General features: G+C 46.4%; 1 protein-coding gene across 1 annotated transcript in view; it reads right to left on the reverse strand.

Moving 5' to 3' along the window:
* Window positions 1-18,329, reverse strand: part of LOC122565058 (unconventional myosin-IXb-like) — a gene marked incomplete at its 3' end in the record, with an annotated part of 46,951 nt that extends 28,622 nt beyond the window's left edge. Inside the window, exon 1 of the mRNA XM_043720688.1 lies at window positions 17,397-18,329. Coding sequence (XP_043576623.1) covers window positions 17,397-18,233 — 837 coding nt within the window. The remainder of the gene's footprint in view (window positions 1-17,396) is intronic.
* Between the last annotated feature and the right edge of the window lie 2,844 nt (window positions 18,330-21,173).

The following is a 21,173-nucleotide window of genomic DNA, read 5'->3' on the forward strand; positions in this document are numbered from 1 at the left end:
CAAATGGCTAGTTCTCCCTGTATTCCATGAGATCTAACCTTGCTAATCAGTCTCCCATGGGGAACCTTGTCGAACGCCTTACTGAAGTCCATATAGATCACATCTACTGCTCTGCCCTCATCAATCTTCTTTGTTACTTCTTCAAAAAACTCAATCAAGTTTGTGAGACATGATTTCCCATGCATAAAGCAATGTTGACTATCCCGAATCAGTCCTTGCCTTTCCAAATGAGGAAGAATTTGTCCAAACAGAAGATGGTGATTTGTTGTACATCTCGACCTGAGGGCTGCAGAAGCTCAGTCACTGAGTAAATTCACGATGACGATCAATAGACTTCTAGATACTAATAACATCAAGGGATTTGAAATAGCACAGGAGAATGGTGTTGAGGTAGATGGTCAGCCATGATGCAGAACAGCAGGGCTGACTCAAGGGGCTGAAAAGCCTATTCCTCACATAGACAGGATTGCTTTGTTACTGCTGGTGGGACACATCCACGTTATCTCAATAACATTCACATTAAACTAACACATGAATGAAAAAACAATTAGAGGGAACTTGCTCATGGGTCAGGAATAGGAGGTGTCAGAAACTCTGTCAGGCTTTGCTGTGTGTGTAATTCTGTAAGCATTACCTGCTCTCCTGGGCTGTCCTATTCAAGAATCTTGTACAGTAAATCCTTGTTAAAACTCTTCATGGTCTCACCTTTTTGTTTCTAACCCTGTAATTCTCTCTAGCTCTACAACACAGACCTCTCCTGGAGGCGGCTCCTGCTTTAACCACTGAACTCCCACTTCCTCCTTACACTCCCTTACTCAACCCCTCCTCCAGACACCTACACTCCCTCCCTCTTCTACTTAAACATCTTCCTTAATAACCTCCCCTTGAACATGCTTTGGTGGCCTCTCTCTCAGTCTCCTTATTTGCCTCAACATTTCCTCTGAAGGCGCTCTATAAATTAAGCTCGTCACTGGTTGGACTGTATTTGGTGTTTGATTGAGATTTTCCCACCTCACATTAATTATTTCCTAACTTTCTGATCAATCCCTGCGTCAACAATGGTAACTCCAATACCCACAATGCTCTGCACTCCTGAAACCACTCCATCTATCGCGGGACCTTGATCGTTACCTGCAGGAAGGCTGCATGGCACCCAGAGAACACAGCAGCAACCTGATTACATAGCAGAGGGAGCAAAGCTAGAGAAGGACCAGGCTTCACTGATTGTGAAACAATCTCTGTGAATGGACAAGCATTAGTTTAAAGAAAAAGTCAATTCTCATAGCGCTGGAGTAAATGCAAAGGCTGACTGTCCATCCCCAGCCGCCTGGAGAAGGTAGTGTGGATTTGATAATGAACCAGACCACATTGAGCATTTTTGTAGAATCCCTACATGGTGGAAGTAGGCCATCTGGCCCATCAGACACACACCAACCCTCCACAAAAAATCTCACCTCCTAGCCAATCCCTTTTAACCCAGCATTTCCCATGGCTAATCCACCTAGCCTGCATTTCCCAGGATATTATGGGCATGGCTAATCCACCTGCACATCTTTGGACTGTGGGAGGAAACTGGAGCACCTGGAGGAAACCTACACAGACACAGGGAGAACATGCAAATTCCACACAGACAGTTGCCTGAGGGTAGAGTCAAACCCCAGCGCAGTGAGGCAGCAGTGCTAACCATTGGGCTACCGTGCCTCCCCACGTAAATCACATCGGTGTAGGACAGGAGTCACAGATAGGCCCAGACTGGGTCAGGATTGCAGGTCCCCTTCCCTAGAGGTCACTGGACCAATTGGGTTTTCACATCAGTCTGACAGCTTTATGGTCACTTTCACCTATTCCTGTAACGTGGGTCCAGAATTCAGATTTCGGATTGTCTTATGGGATTTACATTCCCATGCTGTGAATGACTAATCCTGCTTTAGAACCACTAGATTACTATACACAAACCTCAAGAGAAACACAGCTCACAGCTGCAATGTGGATGGTGTTGACACAGAACTGGAGCCTGCAACTGAGGGAACTTCTCAGTGAGCAGGAGACACAGGTGAGTTATTTCACCAACACAGCAGAGTTTAGAATTAACTCACCACAATTACACTATTCGACCTGTCCAGAGACATTATGATACACTTCTACAGCAGGTAGGGACAGTACCACTGAGCCACAACAGTCCCTTAGCAATTATGCTAATAGCTTCACTTCACTTTGCATGTTCTTGTTAACTTCCCTCACACTCCTCTCCATCTCAGAAATGCATGTGGTCTCACACTTAATAAAACACGATGAGGTATAGCAAATGGCCCTCGCAGTTTCTGCAACAAGATCTAATCTCCACCAGGGCCAAGGCCACATGGAGAGCAGCCTCACTGGGGGAACATGTCAGTGTCCAATCCCCAGTGAGACTGCTTGAGGACTGTCGATGCACCAAAGTCAATTGACTTGGAGGGGGTGCAGAGGAGAGTCACCAGGATGGTGTCTGGGATGGAGGATCCCAGCAATTCTGTTCTCATTGGAAAGAAGGCGGCTAAGAGGGGATTTGATAGAGACATCCAAGATGAACAGAGGATTAGATAGAGTAGACAGTGAAAGTCTGTTTCCTAGGATGATGTACGAGGGGGCATAACTACAAATTGAGGGGTAGTAGACGTAAGGCAGATGTCAGAGGCAGGTTCTTTACTCAGAGAGTGGTAAGGGCGTGGAATGCCCTGCCTGCTAATGTAGTTAACTCAGCCACATTAGGGAGATTTAAACAATCCTTGGATAAACACATGGATGATGATGGGATAGTGTAGAGAGACGAGCTGAGAATAGTTCACAGGTCGGTGCAACATCGAGGGCCGAAGGGCCTGTTCTGTGCTGTGTTGTTCTATGTTCTAAGAGAGGCTGGATAAGCTCTGGTTGTTTTCCTTCCAGCAGAGAAGGTTGAGGGGGTCATGAGAAGGTGGGTAAGATTATGAGGAGCATGGACAGAGGTGGATAGTCAGCAGCTGTGCCCTTTGTTGAAGGGTCATAACAAGGGGACATCATTTTAAAGTGAAAGGCAGGAGGTTTTGAGGGGATTTGTTGGGAGGTGCATTTTGGTCATAATAACTGCCTGCACGCTGCGCCCAAAGGAAGATGGAGACTGGGAAGGAGGGAGCAGCCATAGGATATAGGGTGATTGCCAAGGGCATGGTTCAGACAAAATAAACGCAAACAGTTTCAAACCTATTAACGAGGAACATCCAGCTTGGAGTGGAGCTAGCTCAGAGCTAGGAAACTCATGGAGGTAATGAATTACTGTCATACTATTGGGATATCACTGGCTTAAAGCTGCATGTGTTCAGGAGCTACTGCATGGGGAAGGCTGGAGAGAAAGTTATTGGAATGAACTGTGTCAATTGTTACATTTCAATTTGAGCTTGCGATCTGAGACACAGTAACTGCCTGGTTAACACATTCCAGCTTTGTGAGGGGCACATGCAATGGAAATGCATTCATCGAGAGTTCACTGGACTGTAGGACGTGTGTTTAGGAGGATCACATTATTTGTGTAGAAGTGTGTCACTTAGTTTGAAAAAAATCTTTGGCATAGATACCAATTTTAATACTGCAGCATCTCAGAAATGCATGCTTTCCATGTATGTTGTGGTTTTAAGTTTATAGGAATTTATAATTATTAATAAAAATTTTTCCAATTCTGGTTGTGTGCATGTTCAAAAATTCAGAAAACCAAGGAGTTAGTGAGAATGAAATAAGTCCCCTCGATCAAAACATAGCCCTGGAGGAGAGTGCTCAGGGAATGACGTTGTGCCCCTGATGTGAAGGGGTCACTATGCTGGGATTGTACAAATGGCCAGCAACACCTACATCCCACAGACAAATAAAAATCTCAGCACACAGCCAAGGAGACTGTCTCAATTTCCAGCAAATTGAGTGACAGTAACACAAATACAATCTTCGGAACAGGAGTAGGCCATTCAGCCTGAGCCTGTACCACCATTGACTGAGATCATGGCTGATCCATGGCCTATCTCCATAGACCTGCTTTTGGCCCATATCCCTTAAATTTGTGCTAAGCAAGCATTACTTATCTCAGATTTAAAAATAATAACTGATCTAGTATCAACTGCCATTTATGGAAGAGAGTTCCTTTGTGTGTGGAAGTGCTCCCTAATATCACTCCTGATCGGTCTGGCCCTAATTCTCAGACTATGCTCCTAGTTCTAGAATCTCCAACCTGTGGAAATAGTTTACCTTCATCTCCCTGTCTTTTCCTGTTCATATGTTGAAGGTTTCAATCAGGTCACTCCTTAACCTTCTAAATTCTGGAGAAAAAGGCCTAATTTGTGTAATCTCTCATCACTGAACACCTGAAGGCCAGGTGTCATTGTTGAACACCCTTCAGAACCAAAACACCCTTTCTAAGGAGTGGTGCCCAGATCTGCTCACTGTATTCCAGGTGGGGTCTAACCTAAGTTTTGTACCAGTCAGTTCGTTGCGCTCTCTCCTACTCCTTCCCCACCGCCTTGTCATGTTTTCCTTTCCAAGTACTTCCCCAGTTCCATTCTGCACGTTCCTGTGGAGTTTGCTTCCATTCCCTTTCCAGGCAACACATTCCAGAGGATATAACACTGTCTGAACAACATTGCTGAAGGGACAGAGAGTGAAGAAGTGGGTGAGAGGGACACCCTGTATCTCATGGCAAGAAAATGTGCTCAGACTCCTGGCCTGAATCAGAGTCACAGTGCAATGAATCATGTTTAAACTGCAGTCATTCTTCATAACTGAAAAACCAACAGGATTTCACACACAGGAAACACAAAGTGCCATGTTACACAGCAAGATCCCAGAAAAAAGCAGCAACTCTGCATACTGGAAAACCCCAGACACAACATACTGAAACTGAACAGCAAGAGATCACACTCTGCACACAGACAATTCACTCTAGCAGCTGCATACAACAAGCACACCAAGGCGCTGGGACATCAAGGCCCATGTGTAACAGCATGTAATGATGCTGAGCACAATCCCACATAGAACTGAGACAGTGGGATCTTTTCCTCTTTTACTGAGACCATACTGCTCCTCTTCACAAAGTACCCTCAACATTCACCTGCATTGTATTCCCCTCAACCCTCAGGGCTTACACACAGACACAGACACACAGATACACATACACACATACATCACCCCATAACCAGACCAAAACCTCCAGGACTGCCACCCAATGGAGTTGGCAATCCTAGCCCTATACTGCACGTGCCCAGTGCCCTCTGAATGCTGCCCCTAGTCTGAATCACTTTCATTTCACCTTTCTACAGAATCAATACCAGGCAAGGAGCTGAGGGCAAAGAGATAGAGGGGAGGGCGAGATATACCCGTACTTGGCCTCAGGATCCGGAATATCCTCTGGCACATCCTTTAAAAAGATACAAGGTGTGTCACTCAGGCTATTTTTAAATTTACATCCTTTTTAATCATTACATGCCCTGAGTAATAACAGCCCAGCACAGAATAAAGACCCAAATAAAATAAAAGCCCATCTGGAATAAATTATAAACTGTGTGGGGAGGCAAATCAATGGCAGGCCTTCCAATGTCCTGCTGTAACCTCCTACTTCACCACAGCTCTCCAAATATGGCAAAGACCCAGAGAGCTCGGGGAAACGACAGGTTTAGCCCTCTCCTCCCCTCCCCCACTCACGTCAGTCTCTTACACAGCAGAGGAAGTCAGGACACTTTGAAATAAGCTGGGCAGCTTCAAAACTCCAGATTCCTCATGATTACACATTTGCAAGGCCAGGCGCCCCAAACCAGGCCGTCTCTAATTATGTTGCCATCAAATTAAACTTGTAATGTTCCAATTCCCTGGGGACGTCCACAGAGAACAGAACTAACAAACATTAACCTTTCGATTGCCAACAAGTATTCCTGCCAGAGAGAATCTCTCACGGGGAGAGGTGGTTTGTCTGTGCTGTGCTGTGACACCTGTCCGATACCTGGACCAAGGCTTGTCCAGTCAAACTAGGCCAGAAGCATCAGTTAAGGGGTTACAATTAGCTCATGAAGTCTCATTCCTGGTCATTCTGAGGGAACTCCCATTAGTAAATAAGAGTATGTGTGTGCAGCTGTGGGTGCGGGGTGGCAGGGAATGGGTGTGTGCACGCATGTGATTGTGTAGCTGTGGGTGTGTGTGTAGAGGTGGAGAGGTGCGTGGGGGTGTGCAGGGGTGCATGTGTGCATGGATGTAGCTGTTGGTGTGCGGGTGTCTTTGTGTAGCTGTGGTGTGGGGGTGTATGTATGTGTAGTTCTGGGGTGTGCGTGTGTGGGAGCGTATGTGTGAGGGGATAGGTTTGCATGTGGGTACGCATGGGGATGGGGCTGTAGGTGGGAGCAGTGGGGTGTGCGTGTTGGGGGCATGGCTGTGGGAGTTTGTGTGTGCGTGAGTGTTTGATGTTGGAACATGTCCAGTGCCCCGATGTGTCTGAATACCAGCTCCTGGATGGAACACTCTCTTTAACATTCTGTTGCTGAGAGGGACATTCATTTCCAATTCACAGGGATAACGCAAGGAGATCAGAAAGAGCACAGTTAACAAACAAAAAGACCAACAGGGACTCTGAAACATGGGAAATGGTTGTCGTCATGGTTACACAAAGAGCAAACAGAGACCCATTACAAAGACAAGGACCAACCACATGAGAATCAATGATTGGATTAAAATCCACTCACAATCCAATTGTCTACACTCTGAAGGTACAAGGATTTTCACACAATTGTTACATTCAGGAAAAAGGCCATTCAGCCATTGGGTCAGTGCTGGCTCTGTCAGAGGATTTGCATTTTCTTGGTCAAGGACCTTAAAACTGTTCCACCTGGTTCTCGATTCTTCCACCAATGCGAAGGGTTTGTTCCATCCTCTCTGTCTCGTGCTGCCTATGATCGCAAACACCAAACCACCTCGACTGAGGGAATCAGGCCCAATTCAACCAAAGTAACTGAAGAACCACTCTTGTTGATCTTTCTTCAAACCCTCATCGTCACTCCTTTCCAAAGCAGATTTAACATCTTGTCCTTGCTCTTAGACCCTCATTAATAAAGCCCAGGTTACTGTTCACTTTACTACCTGCTTGCTCAATCTGTCTTGCTGCTGATTTCTCACAAATACACCCAACATCTGTCTCCCTCACACCCCAACCCCATACTCCCACACCCTTTCAGAATCGTGCCCTTCATTTTAGACGCTCTCATGTTCTTCCCGCCAAAATGAATCACTTTACACCTCCACAGATCTTCAGGAACAAGCCATTCAGTCCATTGTGTCAGTGTGAGCTGAATAAACTAGCCGCCCATTCGATTCCCAAGCTCAATCCTGGTGCATGGCTCTGCAGGTTCTAGAGCTTCATGGGCAGATCCAGGCTCTGTTTACATGATTTGAGGGTCTCCACCTCAACTGGGCAGAGAATTCCAGACACCCACCACCTTCCGACACCCACCAATCCTTCTTCCAATCACCTCTAAACTGCCCCCCACTCCCACCCCCACATCCACACTGAACTGTATCTGCCACCTTGTCATCCCACTCCATCAACTTCACTATATCCTTCACTATGCTGCCCTCCTGTCAGTTCACAACACGCCCACATTTCATATCAGCCACAAATTGTGAAACTATGCTGACTTCAACAAAGTCCACATCAATGATGTGTCAGGAATTCAAACACTGATCCCTGGGGAACTCCACTTAAAAAAAACCGTCCTCCAGTCTAAAAAATAACCATTATTTACTAATCTCTATTTCCTGTCACGCAGGCAATTCTGAATCCATGTTGGTACTGTTCTTTTAATTCCCTGAGTTACAACCCTTCTCACAATTCTGTTGTGAGGCACTGTATTGAATACCTTCTGGAAGTCTATGTACACCACATCAACAGCATTGACCTCATCAAAATTAGTTAAAGATTAATCATCCTTAACAAATCCATGCTGGCTTTCCTTACAGAACTCTGTGTTTATCCAAGTGGCTATTAGTTTCTTGACACTTCTCACCTTTAGATTAAACTAACCACGCTTATCTTTACACCCTATCTCAAAAAAAGGATGCAATATTAGCAATTCTCCAACTGCTTGGCTCCACCCCATCAGGCCAGTACCTCCACAATTTTCCCTCTCACTTCCCTCACAATCACTAGCTGTGGATCCTAGTGCCTTATCAACTTTAAGAACAAACAGCCTGTTCCAATATCTTATCACAAATTTTAGACTAATTACCTCCTCTTTAATCTGTGCAGCATTTTGTTAAGAAAGATGCATAATATTAATTTAACACCCAAGTCACGTCCCAAGCTACCCTTCTCTGTCCCAAATCAGCCTTACTTCTCCATTGATGTGGCTGCCCTGAGAAGCCACTGGAATTCCCTTTAATGTTCGCTTCTTGTCCTACTTCTGTGCTTCTTTATTCTGCTTTCTCAATTCCCTGTAAAATCTCTCGGTTCAGCCTGGTCCTCCATTGTATAATCAATCTGACACCAGTCATAATCACACTTTCTTTGCTTCATCTTATTCTCTACCTCTTTTGTTATCCAGGGATTTATTTCTCCGTATATATGCTCATTCCCATCAGTGTGTACTATCCAAAAGATGCACTGCAGAAATTCACCAAAAATCCTAAAACAGCACCTTCCAAACCCATAACCACTTCCAACTAGAAGCACATTTGCAGCAGATACATGGGAACACCTCCTGCAAGATCCCCTCCAACCCACTCCCCATCCTGACTTGGAAATAGATCGCCATTCCTTCACTGTCACTGGGTCAAAACCCTGGAAATCCCTCCCTAAGAGTGCTGCTAATGCCTCTACACCACACAGACTGCAGCAACTCAAGAAGGTAGCTCACCCCCACCTTCTCAAAGGCAGTGAAGGACGGTCAATGATTACTGGCCCAGCCAGCGATGCCCATGTCCCATGAATGAATAAGTAAGAAACTAAATCCTGCCGAAACTCTTTCCTCTCTAAACCCAGCCCATTGTTAAGATTTTTTTCTTGCCTACTAGTTGATTCCTCTGTATCTGGGCTACATCCACTCTTACCCCACGGAAGTTGCATTTCCCACAATTAACTATTCTCACTCTGATTGCTCCATGTCCTTTTCCACAACCCTGACCTGAGAAGAAAGAATCACTCACTTTTCCCTGAATTCCCTCGGCCCACCTCAGTCTCAGGAACCAGGGATGTTCTGTAGACCATTCTCCTGAGCGCACTGACAGAGCAGGACTCTCGCTCTCTCTGCGCTTTTCCTGACCACCATTCCAGCCCTTGTTTGAATAATTAAAGCCCCCTGGTATAACGACGGTTCAGTCTTGTACCTCTTTGTAATTTCCTGGAAGACCTGTTCCTCTCATGTTCCCCACTGGTTAGTGTCCTATAGATTACACTGAGCAATGTCATTACATTTTGTTCCTTAGCTTTAATTAAATAGATTCTGACTTTGACCTCTTTGGGACATCCGGTCTCCCCAGGGCTGTAAGACTCTCCTCAGTCATCACCACCTTTCCCTGCTTGTTCAAACGTCTAGTTCCCAGGAACATATCACATCCAACTCTGCCCTTCTCTGAGCAAAGCCTTCATTATCGCCACATCATCACTTTGCCACAAGATGTTCTCTGCCTGAAACGCATCGATTGTACCCAGTCTGGTCACACGCATACACACGCAGTAACATGCACAGTAACCCAAGTTCAGACTTTATTACTTTCTCGTGCATTGGAACTGACCTACTAACATCCCATTTTCACTCAGTCACTCTCCACCCAAAGTGGACCTGGCCCTTTTCTAGCACTTTCTAGTTTTCTATTTGCATCTTGTTTCTGCTTTTAATCCTAGATGCTAGTGCTCAGCTTTCTCTGAATTTCGATGAACTGACTCTCAACCACAAAAATGAATCTCCCAATCAGTCCCAGCCCCGCTCAGCTGCAAACCATGCCTTTAGAAGCGTTTGATTTTCTCAGAAACATGCCGCATGGACCTGGAGAACTCTGTCTCACACCCAGCCTCAAATCCCAGGCACCGAACCTCCCCACCTTCATATTCCTCCTCTCACACTGCCGGCAATCCAGAGAATACTCCAACAAGGTCCTAGCTTCCCAACTCATTCCTGAAACTCTGGCTGCACAGCCTAGATCCCCACCCCCTCTGCAGCATTGGTGCTGACTTGTCCAATTACCTCCGACTCACCCCCTTCCCTCTGCTACCCTTGCCACAATGTTCTCTAATCAGGCACAGAAGACCATGCTATCTCAGGGTGACATTGACAGAAATGCCCCTCTGCCCCCATGATAGGGGAGTTTCCCCAAACAGCAGCATGTTTAAATTTCACTCCTGGGTGTCAAACGGGACATTTATTGCTGACAGGGAGATGGGTGACCTTCCTGAACCCCACAGTGTCTTCTTCAGTCCTTTCAGCCTTTACAGAGTAGTCAGTGTGGACTGGAGTCCAGCCACAAACTCAGGCTGGGTGAGGGCAGCAACTTCCTTCAGGGTGACGTATGTTTCTGAAGCAAGTTAAAGGACTGGTGAGGGAGGGGCGTATGACAGGAGTTGGGGGCATCTGGCAAGGGAGGGGGAGTGCAGAAAGGAGTTTTTTAAAGGGATGGGGTGCGGGAATGTCAGGAGTGGGATACATGTGAGAAAGGGGCATGTCTTTCTCAGGTAGGAAAGAGGTGCTGTTAGTGCGATGGTGTGAGCGGGGAATGATCCGGGTGTGAGCAGGCTCTGAAGGGGCATGACTGGCCTGAAGAATTGTACGAGTGCCTGCCTAATCCAACCACACACAAACAAATCGACTCGCTGCATTGGTGTCAGGTGAGGTCAGGTTGAGGCCTGGATAGTATCAGGAACAGCCCCGTCAATAGACAATAGGTGCAGGAGTAGGCCATTCTGCCCTTCGAGCCTGCACCACCATTCAATATGATCACGGCTGATCATCCTTAATCAGTATCCTGTTCCTGCCTTATCTCCATAACTCTTGATTCCAGAATCCTTGAGTGCTCTATCCATCTCTTTCTTAAATGAATCCAGAGACTGGGCCTCCACTGCCCTCTGGGGCAGAGCATTCCCCATTCAACACTGTCTCTCGAGAGTCTGCCCTTTCCAATGAGGCATCCCGATGTCACCCTCCCCTCCCGACAGCTAACTGCACCATTTGCTATGGGATACCGAGAAGCACTGAGTGAGGTGCAGAAACAGAGTTCAGGATTGAAGAAGACCCTCAAAGCTATGGGATAGCCTACTCCTGTTTTTATTTGCATTTTGTGGGATCTTGCTGTGCACCATTTGACTGCCTCCTTTGTGACAAAGATTACACAATTCAAGATGAATTAACTGGTTGCAAAGCACTTTGGGACATTGCGCAGATGTTCTGTCCTCCCCTAATATTTTCCCTTGGGTCCCCCTCTCTCCCTGTATGTCTCCTTTCTAAATTATTAATCTCAGGCACCAATAGGCAGACAGGGCCTTGGATTTAAGATCTCCTCTGCAGGAGCAATCTCAGCATTGGCCAGGGACACTCTGTCCCTATGAGAATCTGCCTTGGGTGTGAATCTTACACACAGGCATCAAACGGCAGAATGAGCTCCATGAGCACAGAGCAAGCAGATCCAAAGTCCATGTTTCTCCAGCTCATTCCTGCTGTGACACAGGGGTGGGGGGGGCTGTTTGACCTACACAGAGCGAACTGCACTCAGCTATAATTGGCTTCAGTTCACATGTGGGAAACAGCGAGTTAACCACAGCCATGCTCCTGGTCACTATCCAATGACTCACAGTTACAGCAGGAAGCCATTCAGCCCCACTAGCTCGCTGCTGTGGGAGATTAACGATACAGTTTCACAGACCATCGCCCTGTTGTCAAACACAAGGCAACCCAGACTCTTGCTGCCTCCATCCACAGTTACAGAACGGGAGGGTGAACCAGCACGGGGAAGGGAGGGAGGTTGGAGAGAGCAGAGGTTGACAGACTAAGGCAAAATAATACTTTGAAACAAAAGTTCTTTTACTGAATGTTTTTCCCCTCCCACACACTCAGCTCCACAGTCTTGCTCCAGTGTTTGCTGCTTACTTTCCAATTTCTATCAAATGACATTCTTTAGATTTATTCCTGACCAGTTTCCAAAGCTTCCTCCCTGGCAGATTCTATAGATCTTACTCACAAGGCCAGGAGCTGCTCAGAGTGACAGGCAAGAGTCAGAGTTCTGAACTCAGAGCCAGCCCTGAGCTGTAGGCTGTGTCTCCGACTGGGTGAGTCCACGTTGAATTACACTCCAAAAATAGACATTTGAGTAACTGGGTGGTGCAATGCATCAGACCATTTTTCCCCAAATCCAGCTTAGAATGACAGCATGGAAAGAAAAAGAGGGAAGGAGAAGGGAAAAAGAGAGAAAAAGTAAGAAAGACAACGAGAAAGAGCAAAAAGAGAGAGAAAGATAGAGAGAGAGAGAATATTCCATTTCCAAAGCTCCTTTGCCACCTCATTGTGTTCCCAGTGCATGACAGCCAATGAGGTGTTGTTTTGGAAGTGCTGTCGGAGGAACATAGTAGCCATTTTGCACACAGCAAGATCCCACAAAGAACAATCTGACAATGACCAGACAATCAGCCCTTATGGTGTGAATCAGGGCTATGGTCACACTGCTGCTTGCAGGATCTTGTTGGGCTCCTCATTTCCTATATTAAACAGCGTATAACTTTCAAAAAAGATGGTTCTGCGCAGGATACAAGTTGGATGCGTTTCCTGAGGATATAGTAGGCACTGCAGGAATGTGGGCCCTTTCTAACCTCCCTCACATCCACCCAGAGTTCAGATTATTGGCCGTTCCTTCAATACAAACAAGGCAGCTCTGCTGGAAATACAAACCAGGAGTAGGCCATTCGGCCTATCAAGCCTGATCCACCATTCAATAAGATCACAGCTGATCAGATTTTTTTGAGATTACTCACAGTGTGGAAACAGGCCCTTCGGCCCAACAAGTCCACACCGCCCCGCCGAAGCGCACCAACCCAGACCCATTCCTCTAGGTTTACCCCTGCACCCAACACTACGGGCAATTTAGCATGGCCAATTCACCTAACCTGCACATCTTTGGACTGTGGGAGGAAACCGGAGCACCCGGAGGAAACCCACGCAGACACGGGGAGAATGTGCAAACTCTACACAGTCCTGAGGCGGGAGTTGAACCCGGGTCTCTGGTGCTGTGAGGCAGCAGTGCTAACCACTGTGCCACCGTGCCACCCATTAATTACACTCCAAATCTCAAACCCACAGTCCCACTTATCCCAGTAACCTCTCACACCTTGCTCAACAATAATCTCCCTATCTCAGCCTTATAAATATTCTCGGACGCTATTTCAGGAAGAGATTTCCAAAGACACTCAATCCTTCAGGGGAGATTTCTCCCCCCTCATCTCTGTTTCAAAGGAGTAGCTTCTCATCCTGAAACCATGACCCTTAATGCTGGATTCTCCCACCTGAGGAGACTTCCTCTCCACATTCCCCCTGTCAAAACCCCTTCGGGATCTTCTAGGTTTCAATCAACGTGCCTCTTAACTTTTCTAAACTCCAGTGGATACAAGACTAACCTGTCAAAAGTTTCCTTGGAAGATAATTCAGCCATTCCAGGTATTAGTCTATCTCCAAGTATTTACACCTTCCTCAAAGCAGGAAGCTAACACAGTATACAGTACTCCAGGAGTGGAGTCTCCAATACTCTGTAAACTGAAGTATAACATCTTGCATTCAATTCCCCCTTGAATAAACCATAACTTAAAATTAGTTTTCTTAATTACTTGGTGTACCTGTATAATTGCATTTTGCAATTTATAAACTCAATCATCCAGATCCCTCTGCGTTTCCAAACTCTGCCATTTCTCACCCTTTAGATAATTTCAGGAATTCTTTCTACTAAAATGAATATGTCACATTTTCCCACATTATTCTCCATTTGCTACTTGTGCCTTTTCACTTACCTTATCTATATCCCTTTGTGGTCTCCTCCCTATGTACACTTCATAACTCACTTTCCTGACTATTTCCTGCCACCAGCAAACTCGATAACCCATATCTCTGTCCCTTCTGAGTATTTTTCCTGTAATTACTGCAGCGAGTAAGTGCAGACTATCTCTAAGGAGCACTGCAGCCCAGGGAGACCGGAACCACCCTGCAGATACCCCAGTCCCAGCATCCAGAGCTGGGGCAGTTGGGGAATCAGGGCCTCAGGATGTTGGGGGGGGGTGGGGGACTAAGTGAACCCGTAGGGGGTGACGGGAGAAGAGGAAGATGGTGGATTGAGTTATAAATCAGGGAAGGATTGGGGCGGGTGGTTTTTCTTTCCTTCCTCTTTTTGAAGATGAAGGAGGCGGACCACGAGAGCCTCAAACAGCCTGTGACCAGCAGCAGCCCCTGGGGAGTTTACAGACCCAGGAATGTGTTCATTCAAACTTCCAACAGAGTCCCAGCCTGGGCATTGACTAACACAACACACTGCAGTCCAAAAGGATCAACCTCAGATCCTTTGCTGCAGTCTCTCCTACAGCAAACCCACAAGAGGCAGGGTTTTTAAATTCATTCACTGGATGAGGGTGTCACTGGCTAGGCAGCATGTATTGTCCATCCCTCATTGCCCAGAGGGCAGGTGAGAGTCACCAAATTGCTGTGGGTCTGGAGTCACATGTAGGCCAGACCAGGTCAGGATGGCGGTTTCCATCCCTGGAGGACATTAGTGAGTCAGATGGGTTTTTCCTACAATCGAACAAAATAATCTCCCCATTTCTTCAACAAGATTGATTTTAAGCATATATTTTTCTTCTCTATAGACTTGTGACCTATTAACAAAAATCCAACACTTTTCGGAGTGTCTCAATTTCATTCAAATTGCTGCAAACGATGAAGGAAGCTCTCAGGAAATAATGTCACAAAAATCCCACAGTTAGATTAAAATCCTCCTCCTGAGCAACACAGTCTGCTCTCATCTTCAGGACAAGGAGCACTATCTCCAAATGACATTTTCCTTCATATCCAGTACGCTGAACATTCAAAGAGAGACTAACATCTACACTGAACAGATCAGTGATGGGGCCCATTCTGTGATTTTATTAAAACGTTCATCAGGGTGAACCATGGAAAAGGAAGTGCATTACAGCGAATGAAGCACTGTGTTTTTGAAACAGTGTCACTGATGTTGCTCATCAGTCACATGTGGGGCACATGAAAGGACAAGGGAGGAGCTTACGGAGGGAATTGCAGAGGTTAGGACCCTGGTGACTGAAGCCATAGCCACCAATGGGGGAGCAATCAAAATCAGGGTGACTTGAGAGTGCGGAATTAGAGCAGTGGAGATCTGGCTGGGTGTGTGGGGGACAGCAAGGTTCCAGAGACTGGGGTTACAGGGAATGGTGAAGGCATGGAGAAACTTAAAAGTAAGATTGAGAACTTTTAAATGGAAGTATGGTCAGGACAGGAGTCAACGTAAGTCAGCGAGCACAGGGCAAGGATACAGGCTAAGCTCATAGCCACACAATTATAGGATTTCCCCTTGTCCCCAAAACCCCAGCCCCTAAACATGAGCATGTGACCATCTCGAAACCTTTACCTCGGTCACACTGCCTCAACAAATTGACACAATGATCTGAAAACAGAGGCTGCCATAAGCTGAACCTAAAGCAGGAAATTCTCAGGTTGCATTGTGTTTTTCTGCTGAGTAACCTGATCTCAGTGATCAGCTCAAAGTGGTGGTTGGGGGGTGGGGTGTGGGGTACAGCTGCTGAGAATCATGCCTCTCGATCCTTCCCAGTATTCGGTAACTCCCGTTCCAAAATAAGTCGGTTCAGGTGAGTACACATTGGACTCTCAGATAGTCAATCAGCTACTGACACACAATTCCCAAGATAGTCCCCATATCGGAGTGAGAGTGAGGAAGAGTAAGCTGGAGAATGAAACAGAAATGTACATGACCACAAACGGAAAACTACAGAGACAGAGAGAAAGACAGACAGGAAGCTAGACAGAGGAGTTTGCTTAGTCCTGACTGCACTGCAGACTAACAGTGTTTACTGGCTGTTGGTCCCGAGCTGTGTGGGGAGGTCTCCAATCAGAGACAAGAGCATCAAGGTCCATTGACTTGGGGCTTCAGGCTGCAACAGGAGAGTCAGCTGAGCTGATACAGGCCTCTTACAGAGAATTAAAAACAGGAAGATTCTTTTTCTTTCTGACAGGAGGGAAGAGTATAAGCTGTAAAATCCCCTCCCCCACACAAACAAACCACCAACCACATCTTCTGCTTTATGGCTTCATACAGGAGACTCAGAGAGAACTGAAAACTCGAGAACTGTGAGGAAAAGGGTCAAGCCTGCATTTCCCAGCCTGAGAGTCCAATCCAGTCAGAAGCTGTCAACTCTCCAGGAAGGAGAGATTCACCTACAGGATACTGAGGGGAGCAACATCTAGAAGGAAGATTACTGGCATGTTAAAGGCAATCATGTTCCTCTTGAATTTGTTGGAACAGTTTTGTTGGCTGATGGACATTATATCCAATCAGGTAATCAATTCACTCTGATTGGCTGTGGATGTCAGTGAGGATGAACGATTAATAGCAAATGGGGGGAAAAGAGTGATGAACCAATGATGTGAGAGTGAATCAGGTGGAGCAGAATTGTCCTTCAAGAAGAGATTTAACTGGAATTAGAAACTGTTATTCTACAATTTCCTCCAATGTCTTCAATAGATCAGGGTAGGGGAGAAAACACTAAGTGCATTGGGGAGCCACCGTGCTGGGGGCAGGGAAGGGAGGGATCAGAACTCAAAATAATTCCTTAGGGTTTAATTACATCAAGGTCGTGTTTGAATGCAGACTTATCATGAGAGAAAGTGCATTGTGTCCCAGCAATCACCGGATGTGTTGAATGGAAATGGTAGAATTACTTGAAAGGAATAAATTGTGAAGGGCTGCTAGCAGTAACAAGGGGAGGATTAACTGGATGATGGCACCAAGAAGTCAGTGAAAGGTTTGTCGTGTCAAACGGACCCTTTCCAGCTCTGCTTCGCATGATAATTCCGTGACTGTAACAAGCAGCAGGTCAGGCAGCATCGAAGGAGCAGGAGAATCAACGTTTCGGGCATGAGCCTCCTGCTCCTTGGATGCTGCCTGACCTGCTGCGCTTTTCCAGCAACACATTTTCAGCTCTGATCTCCAGCATCTGCAGTCCTCACTTTCTCCTACTGTAACAAGCAGCCAATTGTCTGCCTGCTTCAATCCAATTCAGCATGGAAGTCAAATAGCAATTTTCTTTTTCTGAAGAAGCTCAAAGTGCCTGGCGATTTTCAGGATAACAGGAAGCGAACGTTCTAGCATCTTACCTCAAGAACGGGCCCGGCTCCCAGGATGGTCCTCTCGACTCTGCTGGCATAACCCTTCTGGCTGAGTGCGGTCAGGCAATGGATGAGGAAATTGGTGCTTTGGGTTTTCCCAGAACCACTCTCACCTGAGATGACAATGCACTGATTCACCTGCTTCCTCCGCATGGTGTTATAAGCCACATCTGCAATTGCAAAGATGTGAGGCTCCAGTTTCCCCAGCTGGTGGTTTTCATACATCTTCATGTATTTGGGATTGTAAATGGGCAGGAACCTAAAGGGGTTGATGGCAATCAGGATGCTGCCAGCATAAGTGTAGATTTTGTGTTTCTGGAACCTGGTTTTGAAGGTCTCTAAGATAGTTTCTTCAGTCAGATGGGGCAGTTTGCACAGGTCATCGTACAGGTGTGACTGAGGGGGCAGGAAACCTCGCTCCAACAACCTGCGTCTCTCCCTCTCCTTCGCCAACAGCTGCAGGTTGATGTAACGAATGGAGCCATCAGTGTTCCGTTCCTGGAGGAGGAAGTAATACCCCTCGCTCTGCGAGTGCTTCTCCTGCGCCCTCCGAGGCCACAGCAGCACCCGCTGGACTGGCAAATCGTTGGCATCGAGAATCCACTCCTCTCCTCCAGACTCCTTCACCTCTGCCAATACGTAACATTTTGACGTGTCCAGGTTCAGTTTGCCAGTCACCTCTCGGATGACTTCCCCAGCCGTCACATCTTTGGTAGCCGGTAATAGGCAGCAGATGGAGTTCTCAGTGTACAGGCTTGGGCAAATCTGAAGGGTATAGATCTTGCCCTCTCGATTATCTGCAGCTCCTGCATCTTTAATACTCATATTGCCTCGTGTCGCCCACTCACCATTCCGCACTCAATTTGTGCTCAGGGTATGTCTCCATCAATCTATGAAACACGAGGGTAGAGAGGGTAGACAAAAAGTACACACAGACTATTAAACATCTCTTCAAATACATTTCAAACTTACAGAGAAAGATACACAAATTGCAGATTTCCCATCAAACCCTCCCAGGACAGGGACAGGGACGGTACAGGGTTAGGTACAGAGTAAAGCTCCTTCTACACTGTCTCTATCAAACAGTCCCATGACAGGGACAGGGACAGTACAGGGTTAGGTACAGAGTAAAGCTCCCTCTACACTGTCCCCTATCAAACCCTCCCAGGACTGGGACAGTACAGGATTAGGTACAGAGTAAAGCTCCCTCTACACTGTCTCCCATCAAACAGTCCCATGACAGGGACAGGGACAGTACAGGGTTAGGTACAGAGTAAAGCTCCCTCTACACTGTCCCCTATCAAACCCTCCCAGGACAGGGACAGTACAGGGTAGGTACACAGTAAAGCTCCTTCTACACTGTCCCCCATCAAACCCTCCCAGGACAGGGACAGGGACAGGGACAGTACAGGGTAGGTACAGCAAAAAGCTTCCTCTACACTGTCCCCCATCAAACCCCCCCAAGACAGGGACGGTACAGGGTTAGGTACAGCGTAAAGCTTCCTCGATGTTGTCTCAGAGACTCCCAGGGTGGGTGCTCTCTTTAACTATCCCACTGCCACCAACAGCAATTTCACATCCTCAAAACATTCAGGCCCCTGCAAGCTCTACAGTGGCAAGTTTGAAGAGCACAAACATATTTTAGCAATAAAATCTCCTTCTCTGCTTACACAGTCATCGCTTGGAACCAAAAGAGGGAACTCTCTGTTCAATATCACAGTCTATCACTTGCTATGGAATGTGACAGTACAAGTGGCAAGGTTGGGGGGGTGTTCAGGAACGTGGTTCAGCAGTCAGTTCCCAGTCACAAGGGACAATTCTAACTCAAAGCTGCCCCACGTTCAGGGTGAAAGTGGAGTCTGATTTGACAAGGATGGCACAGTTTATTATAACCTCTCACTGCTTTGCACCTCTATTTCTGTGGAAGGCAATTCAATGTTTCAAGCAACCTTCTCTTTATAATTTTCATTATTGTGAAGTCACAAAAGTTACAGTAATTAAGATTATCATTTTAAAGTGATAAATTTGAAGTTCTTGAACAATAGGATCTGTGTTCCCTGTTCACTGATAGCCCAGGAAGGACAGTACCCGAGCACCTTGCAGTGTGCTCAATATAACCCAGCGATACAGTGCTGACTCTGTCACCTCTAACAGGAACTCAGTGACTCTGAGCGCAAGGACACGAGACAAAGACTGAAAGGAGCTGGATTGAGAGATTCCCCATCACGGAATTACTAGGTCATAGTTCCAGACAGAGGGGTGAAACTCAAGTGATGAGTGGCCAATGACTCAACATTAATTCAAAAATTGTAAAGGGAAGGCAGATCTATGTGAAATTTAGACAGGTTTCACAGAACCTGCCAACATAAAATACATCAGTTTTAAAATGTAAACCAGTCCATTTCACTTGGTGCCTGAAGTCACAATTTCACAGATATTTTTGTTCACTTTTTAAAATTATAAATTGCATATCCACATTTTGAATGGAATTTACCATTTAAACTTATTCTACCATCAGGCTAATAATTTCACACAAACAGTTGAAATGCTCCCTGCACATCTCAGGTATCATTGGTTTCCTTAAGAAATGAAATCTTACTTGTCACCACAACCACCTTTTTCCACCCTCCGTAACATTGATCCCCACCCAACCCCAGATCATCTGTGAAAACCCTCCTTCACGTTGCTGTCCCCTCAGACCCAATTACCTCAGTGTCCTGACCAGCATCCCACACTCCAGCTTGTCCTAAATTCTTTGTCCAAGCTTGTTTCACTCATTCGGTCAGGCAGCATCCAGGGAACAGGAGATTCGACGTTTCGGGCACAGGCCCTTCTTCAGGAATGGCAATGCCTTCAGATTCCTGAAGAAGGGCCTGTGCCCGAAACGTCGAATCTCCTGTTCCCTGGATGCTGCCTGACCTGCTTTGCTGTTCCAGCAATAAAGTTTCAACTTTGATCTCCAGCATCTGCAGACCTCACTTTCTCCCTGTTTCACTCATTCCCCCTGCTCACTGACCAGCTATGGGCTAAGCAATGACTCCCCTTTAACACACACATCCTTGCAATTCCACCCAGAGTCTTGCCCTTTCCTACCTCTAACCTGCTACAGCCTCTGGATTAAGTGATGTCCCAAGTTCTGATCTTGCCTTCATTCTCAATTGAAACGATTACACCAGACATGGCAATGCCTTCAGATGGAGAGACCCGAATTCTTTCCCACTCCTTCTGGGGGTTTCACAGAATGACCTCTATAAACAAGGTTTAAACAATAATCCTGAAGCTTGGGACAATTTATCTTGAGAAAACAGCGCTGCCCAAAGTGGGCTCACAAATGTTGGGTCCTGAGCTTACCCTCACCATGCTCATAGCAACATGCTTACCCCCACCATCTTTGCTCACGGTTCACATTGCCGGGGGGATTCATGAATATTTACAACCCTGAATATGAAATCACAGTGGGAAAAGGTTTGGGAAGCACTCAAGGCACTATGGGACATAGCAGAGTACAATGGGATCTTGATCAGATGGGCCAATGGGCTGAGGAGTGGCAGATGGAGCTTAATTTAGATAAATGTGAGGTGCTGCATTTTGGAAAAGCAAATCAGGGCAGGATTTATACACCTAATGGAAAGATCCTAGGGAGTGTTGCTGAACAAAGAGACCTTGGAGTGCAGATTCATAGTTCCTTGAAAGTGGAGTTGTAGGTAAACAGGATAGTGAAGTCAGCATTTGGTATCCTTGCCTTTAGTGGTCAGAGCATTGAAT

This window comes from Chiloscyllium plagiosum, chromosome 31 (assembly GCF_004010195.1).
Source record: "Chiloscyllium plagiosum isolate BGI_BamShark_2017 chromosome 31, ASM401019v2, whole genome shotgun sequence".
In the NCBI taxonomy this organism is placed as follows: domain Eukaryota; kingdom Metazoa; phylum Chordata; class Chondrichthyes; order Orectolobiformes; family Hemiscylliidae; genus Chiloscyllium; species Chiloscyllium plagiosum.